The sequence below is a fragment of the Schistocerca piceifrons genome, chromosome 1, assembly GCF_021461385.2.
Source record: "Schistocerca piceifrons isolate TAMUIC-IGC-003096 chromosome 1, iqSchPice1.1, whole genome shotgun sequence".
Taxonomy (NCBI): domain Eukaryota; kingdom Metazoa; phylum Arthropoda; class Insecta; order Orthoptera; family Acrididae; genus Schistocerca; species Schistocerca piceifrons.
The window spans coordinates 577,630,088-577,647,387 of record NC_060138.1 but is presented as its reverse complement, the minus strand read 5'-3'; the positions used below and the strand labels follow the sequence as shown (position 1 = coordinate 577,647,387).

The 17,300-nt window shown below is 39.0% G+C and overlaps 1 protein-coding gene across 4 annotated transcripts in view; it reads right to left on the bottom strand.

The window, feature by feature from the left end:
* Positions 1 to 17,300, bottom strand: part of LOC124802186 (helicase domino) — a 436,722-nt gene that overhangs the window by 127,362 nt on the left and 292,060 nt on the right. For all 4 annotated transcript variants that reach the window (XM_047263133.1, XM_047263131.1, XM_047263130.1 and 1 more), the window contains 2 exons: positions 16,759 to 17,003; positions 16,497 to 16,633 (listed from right to left, as the gene is read on the bottom strand). In XM_047263133.1, coding sequence (XP_047119089.1) covers positions 16,497 to 16,633; positions 16,759 to 17,003 — 382 coding nt within the window. The remainder of the gene's footprint in view (positions 1 to 16,496; positions 16,634 to 16,758; positions 17,004 to 17,300) is intronic.

Here is a 17,300-nt window from a genome sequence, read left to right as displayed (position 1 = left end):
ATCATCTCCTGCAGTGCCTTTCCTAGGCTTGTGACCGTACTGATTAGGCCCTAGACAACTGGAAAACCACGGCCTGATCAGATGAGTCCCAATTTCAGTTGGTGAAAACTGATGGTAGGGTTCGAGTATGGTGCAAAGTCCACAACGCCATGGACCCAAGGTGTCAACAAGGCACTGTGAAACTGGTGGTGGCTCCGTAATGGTGTGGGCTGTGTTTACATTCTGGACAATTACAGCAACTGATTTGGCCACCCACATTGCCCAACATGAATCCCATCAAACAGTTATGAGACATAACGAGAAACGGAGGCAGCGTAGCTCAATATTTCCGCAGGGAACTTCCGACAACTTGTCGAATCCGTGCCACATCTAGTTGCCGCACAATGCTGGGCGAAGGGAGGTCCGACACAATATTATGAGGTATCCCATGACTTTTGTCATCAATGTATTCCATGGAAGAGGTGAAAGACTCATTCTGCAAGAGATCTCATAAACTCTGAAAAAGTATTTCCTCTGCCATTTCGTTTGTCCTTGGCGGTGGAAGTCAAATATGGTATAGCAAAATATCTCTATGGAGTTTAGGAAGTATGAGAGAGAGAGAGAGAGAGAGAGAGAGAGAGAGAGAGAGAGAGAGAGAGAGAGACTGGTGGCCACGGCATGACTGATTAATCAGTCTGGAAAAATCAGTCTTGTCACAGTTGCAGGAACATACATTCAGGTGCCTGCATGCTCATGTGTGTACTTTTGCTCGAAAAAGAGCCAGAGCTAAAAAAGCTAATGAATACCATTATCTGTCATGTGCCTGTGCGCCAAACATCAGTCCAGTGCAGGAGAGTATTTGCCTTTCATTTGTTTTAAGTTTTATTCAATCCAGAAATTTCCACATTATTGTTACAATTTGTTAGTATGTTTCAAAACAGTGTCAAGTTTCTTGTGCAATAAAATATTCATTCCAATGAGCCAAAGAAAGGGCCTACCTACAAGAATCAAAGAGAACAGTGCTACCATACTTAATTACGGTTATATCAATAACCAAGGGTATGTGCATACAAGCTTCCATTAACAAAAATCATAGAAGCTCCAAACACAGCCAATAGCCAGAGCTATTATGGCCATATATCGAGCGAGGTGGCGCAGTGGTTAGACACTGGACTCGCATTCGGGAGGACGATGGTTCAATCCCGCGTCCGGCCATCCTGATTTAGGTTTTCCGTGATTTCCCTAAATCACTCCAGGCAAATGCCGGGATGGTTCCTCTGAAAGGGCACGGCCGAATTCCTTCCCCATCCTTCCCTAATCCAATGAGACCGATGACCACGCTGTCTGGTCTCCTTCCCGAAAACAACCAACCAACCTATTATGGCCATAAGTTTATAACTGGACAGATATTGTGGGACTAAATGTGAGTTACACAGCTGTTTATCTTCCACAGTCACATCTGTAATGGCAGAATGGAGATTTATTTCCAATCACAGTTTAAATATGGATTCATTTAAGAGTTAAAGTATGATAAAAGATTACTATGCTGCAGGATATACCTTTTTCCTTTTAAACTGCAAATTCATTGTGGCTGAATTTGAGCTGGCCATTTCTAACATCAAGTCAAACAGAGTGGTTAGTATTAATGAAATGTTTTTTATAATTGCACAAATTAAGAACTTTTGCCAATAACTCTGAAATGGCTTCTAAACACGATCAACACGTGCATTGCCTACTTGCACACCCCAAAGGCTTGGAGAAGGATTAGTGTGGTCACTTTGTAGAAACAAAGAAAGGAATGAAATTAACTAAACCATTTCCAATCTGTGTTATTGCTTTGCATGCTTTTAAGGCCCATGAAGGACAGATGCTCCAAAGAATCACAAATATTCTGGAAGAGAAATTAGATAATCAGGAAACAGATTTCTGACCTGGAAAATCATGTACTTGCGAGATCCTAAACATGAAAAAACATAATGAAGACAGTTTTGTACATTACTTGAGAACCCTTCACTAATATAACAGCTGAAAGCACAGGAAGCTACTGATTAACCTGTTCGATATGATGAGGATCACTATCTAACATCCTCAGTTGGCGTAGTCCTTTATAGCAGAAGATTCTATATCAGTCTCCAGTTAAAGTAATACAGGTAGAGGATACACAATAATGATTTACCACTAGGAAGAGTCTTGGTGCTAGCGAGCCACAGTGTGTACATGGTCAGCATGTGCCGCATCACATCAGGAAATTCATATATGACCCGCTGACAATACATCATGGCAGTTCAAGGCTCCAGCTTTGCAGAGATCACAAATAAATTGATGCAAGCTCTGAATTTTTTCTCCCTGTACAATCAGACTAACTCCAAAGCCAGGTTTGCAATTTCCATTTCTCTAACGGAGAAGTGGGGTGGAATAATCCAGTTATCTAGGATCACACTCCGACATTCAAGCAGCGTAGCATCAACATCAATGCTGTCTGCTCAAGGAAAAACATAATTATGTCCCTGCCAGTCACGAAATGCATTGCTGGACCAGGATTGCTGCAAATGTCTGTTGTGGTACTGCGTGTCTCTGCCAGTGAATAAGCTGTTCCAAATATAGAGCACTTCTGTGCATGAGATGAAGGTGGACACTATAGTAAACAACTCAATGTAAATTTGATGGGATGCCTGAAATCATTTTCAGGACTGAAGCAAAACTCATTACTGGGATTGCACCCACTCCAAAGCACAAAGACATTGAATTAAGTGTGGGGAGGACAAAGACAGAAGGCAGACTTCCCCAACCATCTCCCTCCATATTGTGTGGATCATAGTAGATGCTAGTAGATGTTTATTAGAACTATCAGCTGGAAGAATGGAGGACAGAGCTAGAGAGCTTGGACATGGTTCCAAAAGAAGGGCCTACTGTTGGATGTGACGTCCCTTACCTACTGTGTCAGGAACTGAACAGAACAAGGGTGTGAGTGCTGTGCTTCAATATAACCATTCAGAAGTTAGGTTTCTACAGTAAAGAAGCGGACTTTCTCTGCCTGTGGTATGAGACCTGGGTCACTTGCTGCTGATGCACCTTCCAACTACAAAGAACTGTTGATAGTTAATGATAAGGATGTCAGCAGCAGAATTGTGGAAAAATTTGTTTGAATGAATAAACAGATAAATAAATAAATTGCCCGCTTTAAAGGGACATAATTGCCTGCTTTAAAGGGGGGTGGCTGACTCTTCATTATTCCATTTTGAATGATCACCATCATGACACCTGAAGAACATATCCAAACTTTGAAATGAGATATGAATAGTCACATAAATCTTCAGTGTATGTGTGGATTTTCAGCTTGTTACATCCTCACAATCTCTAAACTGCCTCTGTTTCACTGTCAATGATTGCAGCAGCAAATTTAAAGATGTGAATAGGAATTTTCTATATAATGATATGTCATTCACTTCTTGTTATAATATTATTGATGATATTCTGTGTCTGTCTGACATGTTGTTACAATTTAAATATTTCAGTTATCTTGATAAAACTATCTGTAACTGCCATATCTATGAATTTAAGTATCTACCGTGTCATGACAATGAAATCAATTCTATTTTTTGTTTTTACTTATACATGTATTTTAATATATGTAGGACATCTGTAGGTAATTATACTCTCATTCAATAATTTCCATTAACACAGAAATTGGAAGTGTGACTATTTTGTTTGAAAAAGTATTCAAATTTATAGAATATGAAATAATTCTCGAGAAATTGATTGAAATGAGAGAAGAAAAAGAAACCTAGTGTACTGCTAAACACATGTTACATATATTATGATTAAGTCCACTGGTATTTATAATACACATTTTAGTGGCCTGCATATGCATGTATGACTTATTCTGAATTGTGTTTCATTGTTAGAAATTAATTTACTGGTAATCAACACTACAGGCTCATTCACAATAAAAGTTTATCATCCTTCTTTCAACAGCACAATGAAGAAACCTGATGCAAATCACCCGTTCTTCTATTATGTCCTGCTCCATGATTACGAAATGATAATTCTCAGACTGCTCAGTTGTGGAGTTACGACGCTTTGTACTACATATTATGATCAATTGCTGTTTCTTCACACCACAGTAGAAAATACTACTAGCTGTAGTATTTCTGCTGACATAGTGTTCTTTGTGCTTCACAATTTGATCTGTGGTAATGTACACATCTTTCTGCACTTTTTTTCTTTATTTGTCACCTGCTGTTTGGTAATTTTGCATGTACACTCCTGGAAATTGAAATAAGAACACCGTGAATTCATTGTCCCAGGAAGGGGAAACTTTATTGACACATTCCTGGGGTCAGATACATCACATGATCACATTGACAGAACCACGGGCACATAGACACAGGCAACAGAGCATGCACAATGTCGGCACTAGTACAGTGTATATCCACCTTTCGCAGCAATGCAGGCTGCTATTCTCCCATGGAGACGATCGTAGAGATGCTGGATGCAGTCTTGTGGAACGGCTTGCCATGCCATTTCCACCTGGCGCCTCAGTTGGACCAGCGTTCGTGCTGGACGTGCAGACCGCGTGAGACGACGCTTCTCCAGTCCCAAACATGCTCAATGGGGGACAGATCCGGAGATTTTGCTGGCCAGGGTAGTTGACTTACACCTTCTAGAGCACTTTGGGTGGCACAGGATACATGCGGACGTGCATTGTCCTGTTGGAACAGCAAGTTCCCTTGCCGGTCTAGGAATGGTAGAACGATGGGTTCGATGACGGTTTGGATGTACCGTGCACTATTCAGTGTCCCCTCGACGATCACCAGTGGTGTACGGCCAGTGTAGGAGATCGCTCCCCACACCATGATGCCGGGTGTTGGCCCTGTGTGCCTCGGTCGTATGCAGTCCTGATTGTGGCGCTCACCTGCACGGCGCCAAACATGCATACGACCATCATTGGCACCAAAGCAGAAGCGACTCTCATCGCTGAAGACGACACGTCTCCATTCGTCCCTCCATTCACGCCTGTCGGGACACCACTGGAGGCGGGCTGCACGATGTTGGGGCGTGAGGGGAAGACGGCCTAACGGTGTGCGGGACCGTAGCCCAGCTTCATGGAGACGGTTGCGAATGGTCCTCGCCGATACCTCAGGAGCAACAGTGTCCCTAATTTGCTGGGAAGTGGCGGTGAGGTCCCCTACGGCACTGCGTAGGATCCTACGATCTTGGCGTGCATCCGTGCGTCGCTGCGGTCCGGTCCCAGGTCGACGGGCACATGCACCTTCCGCCGACCACTGGCGTCAACATCGATGTACTGTGGAGACCTCACGCCCCACGTGTTGAGCAATTCGGCGGTACGTCCACCCGGCCTCCCGCATGCCCACTATACGCCCTCGCTCAAAGTCCGTCAACTGCACATATGGTTCACGTCCACGCTGTCGCGGCATGCTACCAGTGTTAAAGACTGCGATGGAGCTCCGTATGCCACGGCAAACTGGCTGACACTGACGGCGGCGGTGCACAAATGCTGCGCAGCTAGCGCCATTCGACGGCCAACACCACGGTTCCTGGTGTGTCCGCTGTGCCGTGCGTGTGATCATTGCTTGTACAGCCCCCTCGCAGTGTCCGGAGCAAGTATGGTGGGTCTGACACACCGGTGTCAATGTGTTCTTTTTTCCATTTCCAGGAGTGTATAATTGTACTACCTATAATACAACAGGTATAATCTGCCATTGTGGTATATCTTTTTGTCAAATTGACCTCAGAGTTTACTGAAATGACTTTAAGCACATCCTCTTTCAAAAGCAATGTAACATTGCTTACAAAATGTTCTCCCACGTTTTTAACAGCTTTCTGTCATGAAAATTTATTGCATTTATGATACTTTTAGCTTCCAGTTAAATGCATTAGTTAGTCCAGAATACTAAATAGTTGTAATAGACAGTCAAATACAAGATCTTGAAGTTTTTTGCATGTGATTATTACATGAAAATTAGCACAATATTCAGTCCTTGGCAGTTCTAGACAAATGTTCTATCAATACATCCAGTGCTTGTGAATGCTGTGACACTTGATTAAAGCAATTCTTAGCATTTTATCTTCTGTTTCTGCAGTGGAATTGCATTTTTCTGTTTCTGCAGTGGAATTGCATTTTTCAAAAATTTGCTATGTTTTTTTAACTTAATTTGTTGATCATCATATACATTTTGGAATACTATTTAAGGAATTTATCAACTAACTCTTCTTTTTTTATACAGAGATGAAAAATACGTATCAACTTTGTTACACTGAAATGCAACTATCTTATAATATGCACAACAGTTGAAACAGCTTGCTGTTCATCTGAAATGATTTTCTGCACATTAATGTAATCCAAACATCCATTCTGGTATCAATAAATATGCAACATGCTTTATGAAAGCTACACATGTTTATAGTTCCTCAACCACAACTTTTTTGAACAACTGGTCTTGTAGCATGTATGAAACTTATGAAAGTTACACAACCACACTATCCTCTTGCTGTTGGTACTGATGGGTATTATTGCAACTGTTCCCTCAACTTCTTCACATTCTTTCTTGTAGTTATGTAAGTAAAACAGTTTGCAAAGGTGGTGTCGGCATCAGTTATTTGATAGGTATTCATTTCTCAACACTTTAATCACTACAGATTAACGTGTCAGTGTACAAAAAGAGATCAATACATGACACCATAGCATGCATTTTAAGGTTGGTTGGTTACCACATTTCAGACAACAGAACTGCACCATAAAATAGTTAAAGACCACCATTTCACAAACAAGAACAAATTTCACATATAATGACAATATAGGTGTCCAAGGCTTCCAAGTATTAGCATGAGAGACATGCACACTTCATCCTTGGCATAAATAAGAAGTCAACCTCATTTGATCTCAAAGAAAGGCCAATGAATCAAGTATATGTGTCACTGATAATTTTAAAATATTTCTTCTTTACTGCATGTTAGCTTTTCCCTCTAATTTCAATGTCCTTTCAGAAGTATGTAAGTTTCCTCTCCCTTTAGATCCTTTTCACTCCTTTATCGATTCTCTTTGGCAATGTTATTCTTTCCTTTTCATATGACGGGGTCCTGTTGTCTTAGTATAGACATTTCTGTGTCATCTTGCAGGTTCTCTATTTCATTTGCTCTCTTTAGCTGGAGTTTTACATTCTGTTTTTCCCAACTCTTGCTTAAACTACTTGTCACTTATTTTTACTTGTTTACTTTCTTATCTTACGCTTCTGAATTGCAGCTTATAATTTTTAAAATGTGATGGTATTTTGATAACATTTCTGAATGGTGAAGATAAATGCACCAAATGTTCATTGCTTTATTCAGCAATAGCAGTAGAGATTATACCACACTTTTTGTCACTGACCAGGTCTTACTTTCCTATCAGTCAATATTCATAAAAGCAAAAAGATGTCCATAACATTTTCAATTTTCTCTACTGTCATGACATAATGAAAGCAGTAAATGCCTGTAATACATCCAATAGTTAAAATTAAATTAATCAATTAATTCATGATCAAATCAGTGCTCATTGTTTCACACCTTGTGATGCTTGTAGTTGATCTATGATTTGTTTTAAAAGTTCAGTTAGATTAGGATAATCATTTTACCAATTATAACTGCTCCTCAAACATTTTTTAATGTTTTTTTCCCTCCTTTTTACCAGTGATGCACTGCATTTTAGAATGAATCAATTCATTTTTTTTATATTCAGATTTACTTCAATACATAATTCTTCTTTGACACTTATTATTATTTTGCTTTCAGATAATAATGAAAAGCACTGCAGACAATAGCCTTTCTCGATAGTAGAGGCTAACATTTACTGCTATGAAAGAAAAACCATAATCACAGTGTCTTTTAATGGATTTGGCATTTCTTATAATTATCCTGTATTGTTCCACAAAAACTTGTATCACTGAAATTACTGTCACCAAACATTCCAGACAGCGTCTCCTAACAGAAGCAACAACATTACACGCCCAATCTTTACCATCTTGTCTTTCCTCTGTATGAACACTGCTACAAGAACAAGTCTGGAAATATTGGTTTTTAATTTCCTTCTCCTTTATTAAAGCACAACGTGGAACTTTTCTTCACTTATGGTACTGTATGAGCTACTAAACTAAACTAGTGGTTTACACATGAACATCAGATTTTTCCTCATTCTTAATATTTACGCTTGATCAGTTTCTCACTTTAGACACTGCAGTTCCCCAAGAACATTTACATTGTTATTCTTGTAAAGCAAAACTGACATTCGAAAATTACTTGTATTTCTTGCTACCCTTTCTTCCATTGAATGCTACCTGGTACGGCTACTCAGTGATTCCTCACTAAAAATAATGTTGCCAGATATTCTCACATTCTATTACACATTGCTCCAAGTCTCAAGCTACTGCCATGTTTATGTCAGTAAATCAGCTACTGACACTAAATTAACTTCAAGCGACAAAATACACGTTTTTGTATGTCTCATGTGACATTGTTTCTTCCCCAGAAATAAAATTTGACATGTAGTCTCTTCCACTCGTCATTTACTTGCTTGTTTCTTACTTAAATGACAATTAATTACACTTTTTCTTGCATTACTTGATCAAGGTTGTGTCTATTATTTACTTTATGATTTGCATTCTTACTTGGTTACTTACTAGAATGCTATCTTGGAAAGTCAGTAAACAATTGTAGCTCACCCTAGATGCAATTTCCTCATATTCTCCCTCTTTATTTGAAGACAAAATCAGTACCACCTTTTTGACTATGATAGCTGCCACCCACAAGTAGTCTTCAAGAGCCGCTGCTGAGAGATGCTGGTACTCACAGGGAAGGTTTAAGATGAGACTTCTATGTCGACTTGTGACTATATCCAGCTACCACACAGTAGTTTTGATGCTTGGTACATCAGTGCACAACATTTCTAATAAATATAAATCTTAGTGATTCAGTAGCATACTTATTAAAGATTAGGCACAAAATGCCACTATGTTGTCCAAAAAAAGTCACAACTCGCTCAGATTTCCTCGCATTTGTCATTTTTTATCAACTCGTTGCAGTATTGTAGATCCACTTTGTAGATGAATGGTCAGCATATTATGGGAAGGACACACACACATCTAGTGCATGGGTGCTCATGGGGAAGATTTCAGATAAGACTGCTGTGCCAATTGTGTGACCATATTCAGCTATCACATAGTAGATTCAATGACCGATACTGCTGAAGATTTTTACTCGGTGGATGATTGCTGCATTTTAGACTCTTAGTGGTGGTGGAGCATGTTGAAGATGTTAAATTACGACAGCCGATACGAGCAATCACTTCAGATTGCCACACATTAACATAGAAATTACTGGGCTCCCAGTAAATCTTCACACAACACAAGACTGTCATGCTTCACTTTCTTATTTGTATTCTTGTCTTCATTCAATATGCAGTCAGTTTCTAAATGTCTCTCTAGTATTCAGAGACTACCTGAATCTGACATATAGACCTGTAAGCTGGAATTCCTGGATAACAGTTCATTGCTTAACTGTTTTATTCAGAGATAAATTCATCTGTTTAATCTTAAAAATCATTATGCACACTGTCCTATTAACCTAAATAGTAACAAAACAAAATGAGTATTAACAATGCAATATCAACACTAATTGGACATATTGTTTCCAAGTGGGCAACACAAGGCTTCTGCAATTCATACACCCAGTGACCATAGTATGATTGCAATACTTAGAGCCAAAAAGTGAACAAGCATACATCAGTATATGTAGTGTGCCAACAACAATTATTGCAATACTGTTGCGTCAGTTTGACAGTGATATTCACGTTCTGTAGACTGGTGTTACTTAAACAGTTTATTCAAGACTGTAATCCTTTACTTAATTCCTTAATTGTTTACTTAATTAATATTACTTAACAATCTAGTGACCAACGAAGTTTTTGTCTCTCTAGTTCTCTGCAGTATGTTCATTAAAATATGGTAACCCATCAGCAATAATTCCTTTAAATTTTTCAGAAATATTAAATAAAACTGTTCTTCCCACAAAATTTATTCTGTGTGTTATGATTTTTTACTTCTTACTCACTCCTTAGGTGGTACATAATTTACAACATAGTCACGTTGCAGTAATCCTGCTTGCAGTGGAAACAAAATCATGACCTTTTTCGGATATAAATTATTCATTAACTGTCAGGAAAATGCAATAGTAAAGAACATAACATGTTTAGAAGTCCTTATTGGCTATTGTTAAAGCTTTCAAACCATGCAAAAACAAATAATAGTAAAGTATACATTACATAGAAATAAATTAATCCAAAATTAAACTTCAACTACAATAAACCCTTTTCTAAAACAGAAGGTAAGGCACCAGTGGACCAATAATTATGCAAACAGGTGGTAATAACTATTGTCCTTTAATGTGTGACTACTGTACTGTTGCTGCCTTTGAATCTGGTACCTAAATAATATTGTAACTGACAAATTTAATAATAACCATACTAGGAAAAGGACAGATCGCTACTCACCATGAAGATAACATGTTGAGTTGCAAACAGGCACAATGAAAAGACTGTTACACATTTAGCTTTCAGCCAAAGCTTTCTTCATAAAGCAAACACACACACACACACACACACACACACACACACACACTGACACAAGCAGGCACACCTTACCCACATGACCGCTATCTCTGGCTGGAATGCAAGTATCACATGGGACAAAAGCAGCAGTCTGGAGGTGGGCAGGGAAGGAGAAGCAGAGTACAGATGTGGAGAAGAGCACTGTCTGGTGGAGTGCGTATGCACTAGAAGGTGTAATAACAACACTGCCAGGTGATAAGGGGGCAGAGATGGAGAGAAGCAGGGAAGGGGAGAAGATGGAAAGATGCATTGGCAGATGGTGGCATGGCACACAATGAAAGAGAGGGGATGGAATAGGGATGAGGTGGTACTACAGAGGGGGCAGAAACTGTTGAACGGCAGGTCATGGGAACAGTAGGTTATCACAAGTTGAACCCTCCACACAGTAGCTTTGCCCCCTCCATCCTATCACCCTCATTTGAATACTGCCCTCTGCCAACACTTGCCAATCCTTCCGTGTTTCCTGTTACCTGCCCCACAGCCTCCTAATGCTGTACCTGGCAGTCTTGTCATGTCACCTTCTGGTTCCTGCATGCTCCACCAAACAGTGCTTTTTTCTCTCCCCCCACCCCCCTCTCCCATCAAGATCCTGCTATACTTCCCCCTTTCCACCCCACTCCAGATTACCACTTTCATCCCACATGACAGCTGCATTCCAGTCAGAAATGCAAGAGATGGCAGTCATGTGGGTTGAGCTTGCTTGTGTGAATGTGTGTGTGTTTACTTTTCTGAAAAAGGTGTTGGCCAAATCTAAATGTCTAACAGCCCTTTCATTGTGCCCGTCTGCAACTCCACATATCATCTTTATGGTTAGTACCAGTCTACTCTTTTCATAATATTGTTGATATTCCAACTTGGAGTTTCCATGGTATAAATTTAATATTAAATTACTTCACAAAAAAAAGTAAGAGGAGGGGGGGAACGTAATTTATAGATAGTGGCAGGTTTATTGATAGGAATGAAAGCGGACACACTTTTTAGCTTTGCTATCTATCAGGCTGTTGCTGTTTTATTTCATGTGGTTGTCATTTCATTTTGGATTATTTTTAAATAAAACCACAGCATATTTCTAATAAAATGTTTCAGCATTGCATCATGTCATAGGCATTAAACCACAGAAAAAGTGACCAAGAATTAATGGACCACACGTAGCATATGTACATCTGTGAGACCTCAATAGCGAAATGGAAATACTATGTACTTGTTCACAAACAAAAAAGGGGAAAAACTGGAAGTTAACAGATATTTATTATGAGAAACATGAAGCATAGCATGTGTATCATGGGGAAAAGAGGGAAAAACTGCTGTAGATAAAATTATACACACATGTATACATAATGGAGTCAAAAGGAAATATCAATTTCAGAAAGTAAAAATTGACAAGAAGAGACAGAAAAGAATTCAGTAAACAACACAAACAATCCAAACAGAGTTGTGATAAAAAGTAAAAATTGAAGGAACAGACAGAAATAAGAAGGGAGGGGAAGGGGGAATGAGGGATAGAGAGGGGGGGAGGGGGAGTAAGGGAGTTAAAGAGGAGGAAAAAGGGAGAAGGGGGGAGGGTGGAGAGAGAGAGATAAAGGGAGAGAGAGAGTCATAGTGCCACACACAAGGGAAAAACAGGATTGGACAATCAAGTCATAGAAAAGTTCTGGTTATGAGACAAAGATGAGGTAGTGATAGAAGAGATGAGATTGAACTGCTCTAATTATTGTTGCATTTTGAGGTGCTGATGATAAAAACACATACACACACACACACACACACACACAGAAGTCATGGGATGTAGTTTTGATGAAGAAACACTTGGTTTTGGACAAGTATCACAAAGTAAAAACAACAGAATCTAATTAACACTCTAATAAACACAAAACGAGAAATTGGTTTCTCTGTCTTACCGATGAAGGGCTACTCTGAAAGCTTCTGAAAATTGTGTCAAATTGTTATTTTCTAAAAACTTTGATCTCCACTCAAAGCACACTCCTTCAGTTTATTTACACTGATGAACTGTCGCACCATTCGGTAAAAGTTTTTCTGTCACAAAATGTGCTGCTCTCTTGTGAATCTTTTACATATCCTCAATTTACATTACATAGTAAGACTCTCAGACCCATGATTCATACCTTAAATTAGTTTCAGGAGCTGTTAGCTACCTACTTCACAAACAAATTATGTTTCCTCTGGAATCTGCTTTCTCCACTACTTCCTAGTGTTCATTACTCCCTAAACCACTCCGGAAAAATACACTCACATTTTAATGTTTTACAGTTTATTCAGATTCAGTGGAAGATTGTAACAATGCAGCTGAATAATCCAATATGTTACTTTTGTCTGCATCGTTCTTCTTGTTGAGAAGTAGGAAGTTCTCAATCCAATCAGAAAATTGATCAAATATTCAGTAAATTAACCTTTTCTTTTCTAAAAGGTCTCAGCACATGAGCATAAAACAAATTTCAATATGTGATAGCAGACCAGTGTTATCTGCAACCCTTTCATCTCGTCATACATGACCGAGTTGTTTTGCCAATAGTGAGCATTTTTTTACAAGCACAATAAGTCACTTTATATCTGATTAACATATAACAATTTTCTTTCTTAACGTACCTTTATTCTTCTACTGTAGGTAGCTCACTATTGATAAAATTTTTGCTGTAACATCTCCCACTGTCACCTCCCTCCTTCATTTCAAATTTTCTACACTTTTTGCCCTTATTTTTCTCATGTCCCACTCCAACTCCGAAAGAAGCTTAGGATGAGGAATTACAGTAGTGGGGAGTGCATCAAATGGTAGTGTGCATGTGATTTTCAGTGTACATTATGGTGTGGTCTGTAGAATGTTGGTGGCCTCTAATATAGGAACAATGTGTACATTTCACATTCACTTTGGGGGGGGGGGGGGGGGTAAGAGTTCCTGGTAACAAAATAATTTACATCAAACTTTACACAAATAGTTCCTTCACTGAAACTGATATCCTGCCTGATCTCACACAACAACGGCGCTGTAAGAAAATTGTGGCAGTTGTCATGGTTTTAATTCACAAATCCTCAAGACATTCTAAACAATTATCAAATGGAAATGAGAGTGTAAAAGTCTCTTCTGAGATCTGCGAATGTATTTCTACAAAATAGTGATGATTGTACAAAGAAACGAAGACAAATGATTTTGAAAATTTATGTCAAGACCTTTTTAATGTCTGCATAACAGATTTTACTGGCATAGGGCATAGCGCACAGTAAACAAATAGAACTTCCAATATTGGTCTCAGGGTAACCTTTAGGAATGAGCAGCTCATGGGCTCAAAGTGAGTGTGGTGTGCATTTTTAACTTTGGTGTGGTGGATCCATACTTCTTTCAGGACAACGGTATTACAGTATACAGTAATCATTACTGGCAATGTTACAGAACTTTTTACAGCCACAGTTGGTTAAAATCCTCAATTATTATGATGATAATGCACGGTTTCATTGTACAAAAGTCCCGCCTCACGAACAATATTCCCTATCTCTGATGGTCTTAACAAAGTGATAAAAGAAGAAGCTGTTGGTATTGCAACTCAAATGATTGTCAAGTTCATGAATAATACTGAGAAGTCTTCTGTCACTCCCTGTAATAGAAACCACATACATACTTTGAGGCCCGTACCAATTCAAGCATAGGGATGACAGAGGGAACTAAAGTGATGTAAATAATGAAGTGGTCACAGTAAACATGTTACTTTACAGTATATATTCTATAACAGTGTAATCTACCTTACTGATGTACACATTTGTAACTGTCTTGGAGCACTTTCAGAGATTTTACAGGATGTTCATCCAAATATAAATTGCTGAGTCTCAAAAGTGCCAATGGCTTCACAACAGTGATAACACTGAAGTGTGAGATCACTGAAGTTAAGCACTGTCGGGCTGCATCAGCTCCTGCATGGGTGACTGTCCTGTCTGGGGAGCGCTTTTGGCAAGTGGGGTGCCAAGCCCTTGTGAGGCAAACTGAGGAGCTGTTTGATTGAGAAGTAGTGAGTCTCATAAACTGAGATACGGCCAGGAGAGTGGTGTGATGACCACACACCCCTCCATAACTGCATCCAGTGACACCTACGGGCTGAGGATGACATAGCGGCTGGTCGGTACCCTTGGGCCTTCATGGCCTGTTTGGGCAGAGTTTAGTTTTTTTAGAGTCTCAAAAGTAAGGATCGATTGGTTAAAACTATGACTTCCTGCGGCGATCAGCTAGCATGTAAGCAGTAGCAGGCACAAATCACGTGTGTGTGGGTAGCAACAGTTCATATGTTTATTGCTTTTTTCTTGCATGACACTGATTTACAATGACTGCAAAAACAAACAATGCATATGGTTTCTCAGTGAGAAAAAGTATAACACAGTTGAATTATATTGTGGACTGTGTGAAAATTTTGGGTCTTCTGAAATGAGTGAAGGAAAAAAAAAAAAAAAAAAAAAAAAATCTGCAGAATCGATGCGTTTCAGGAAGACACACAAATGTCGGTAATGAGGAGAGAAGGAACAAGCAGAAGAAAAGTCCCAAAATTATGACAACTCCTCCCAAAATACAATGAATGGTGTCTGCATTTGGAATTTTGAAAAACGTATCAGGGATGGAAAGTAATTTATTTTCTCATAATATCACTGGTAAGCATTTCTCTTACAGTGTTATGGAATCTACAAGGCCCACCTGAAAATAAAAGGTTAATATCAAAATACCTTCACTAGCTTTCAAAGTAATAACCATTAGTGACACCACATGCCCAACATCAGTTGTAAAGCTGTTAGAAACTGTTAGGAAACACTTCTTGTGTTTCACATAGTTCTGCAAGAAGTGATTAGTGACAGTTTCCAACACCTTTACAACCTATATAGAAGTGTGTTGTAGACAACAGTAATTACTTTGAAGGCCAGTAAATATATTTTTTATGCATTTATTTTCTGAGACCGTTCACCAAACTTTTCAGATGCACTTTGTATACAACTGTTCATTAAGTAGTGTCATTCAAACTCATCAAATATAAATAAGACCAAATGAACATCTGTCTGAGAAAGAATAGGAACTGTTTTGTGAGACTGACAAGATAGTGCTTGATTGATTTAAATTTTTTGGAGCTATGGAAGATTTAAAGTAGGTAAACTACAATGAGATTAATTAAAAGAAAATTATGTTTAAAAATAGAAAGAGTCAAATACATTCTGGTTAAAATTCATATTATGTCCCCACAGTCCAAGCATTTATGGTCTCATAACCTTATACATCTGTGTATCTCTGATTATTCCTCTTCAAGAAGTTCCAACTTCAGGGTGGCTACTCGAACTTGAGGGGGGTGGGGACTCCCTGAGAATTCCAGGTGTGAGGAGGAAGATGTTATCAATAAGCTCCTGATAAATTAATGGTGAGTAGGGAATGACTTTTCTTTCCTCTCGGCTGACCTATATACTAAAAAAAAAAAAAAAGAATTTCAATGCTAGGTTAAAAATGCAGAATTCCCTGAGACTTGATGAAATTCCTGAAATCCCCTGAGAGTTTGCTGATTTTTCCAGGTACAATGTAATTTCCTGATCGACTGGTTCTTCCTTTTTCACCACTTATCTACAATCCCCTCCCCCCTCCCATCCCCTCCTCCCCACACCACGTGCACCCTCCCTCATCACTGCAGCTCATAATAATTCAGACACTGAATATTTGCTCTGAATATATTATTCCTTCCTCTATATTCAAGCTGACATAACTGCAATTCGTGCATGTGTTAAGTCTGGTCACTTTTCCTCTATACTTGTAATAACTGCTGGTTGGTATTTTGCCCTTTTCATTTACACTTCATCTATAATTTCAATAAGAATATACACGACTTACCTATTTCGGCACTGCTTTGGAGACCGATATGTACAAGAAACATTGTTTACAATATCTGATACCATATCCCAATTTGGTGTATGTGCTGGTGAAAGTACCATCAAGTTCAATGGTAATTGCAAGAAGCTCTGAACAGCCTGAAATAACAGATTAATGTAGTTATGCACATTAGGGACATGTTTTGCAGCTGTAATTTACACAGTACTAATAATTTCATTAAAGTTACAATTTAAGAAATGGATAAGATGGAAGTAGAATAAACCTGTAAAAGAGCCCATTCCTCATGAATATGCCATTCTGGCACATGCTCTGGTTCAGCTATTTGCTTCACAGTAGCTGCTGGCTTGAGGCTGGAAATGGATAACATGGGGCGTACTGTGCCACCACGATACTTCTGTAATTTCATGTCTCTTCGCATTTTCAGAAGAGCAGGAGAAGGTCGATCAAACAGAGAACGTGGTGCGTACACGGAATCTTCTCTGTGCCGCATTTTATGCGGCCGCCGAGCTGTAAAATAAAAGTTTACACAGGCATGATGACTTGTGTCAGTTTCCCACTAGAGAGAATTTAATAGTGAAGAACGGAATTACCACTCTGCTCCAGAGCTCCACAGTAATGAAACTTTATCACTGGTTAAACCACACGACAGTTTGGTATCTGAAACCTAACATTTGATTTTCATGGGCAACAATACTCACTCAGCTGTAACAACACAATTCATTTCCTACTTCACAGTCTACATCTGCCCAGTACTCCTCTCCTAATTTTCCGATTTACACAAAGATTATTGTGTTATGCTTTGCT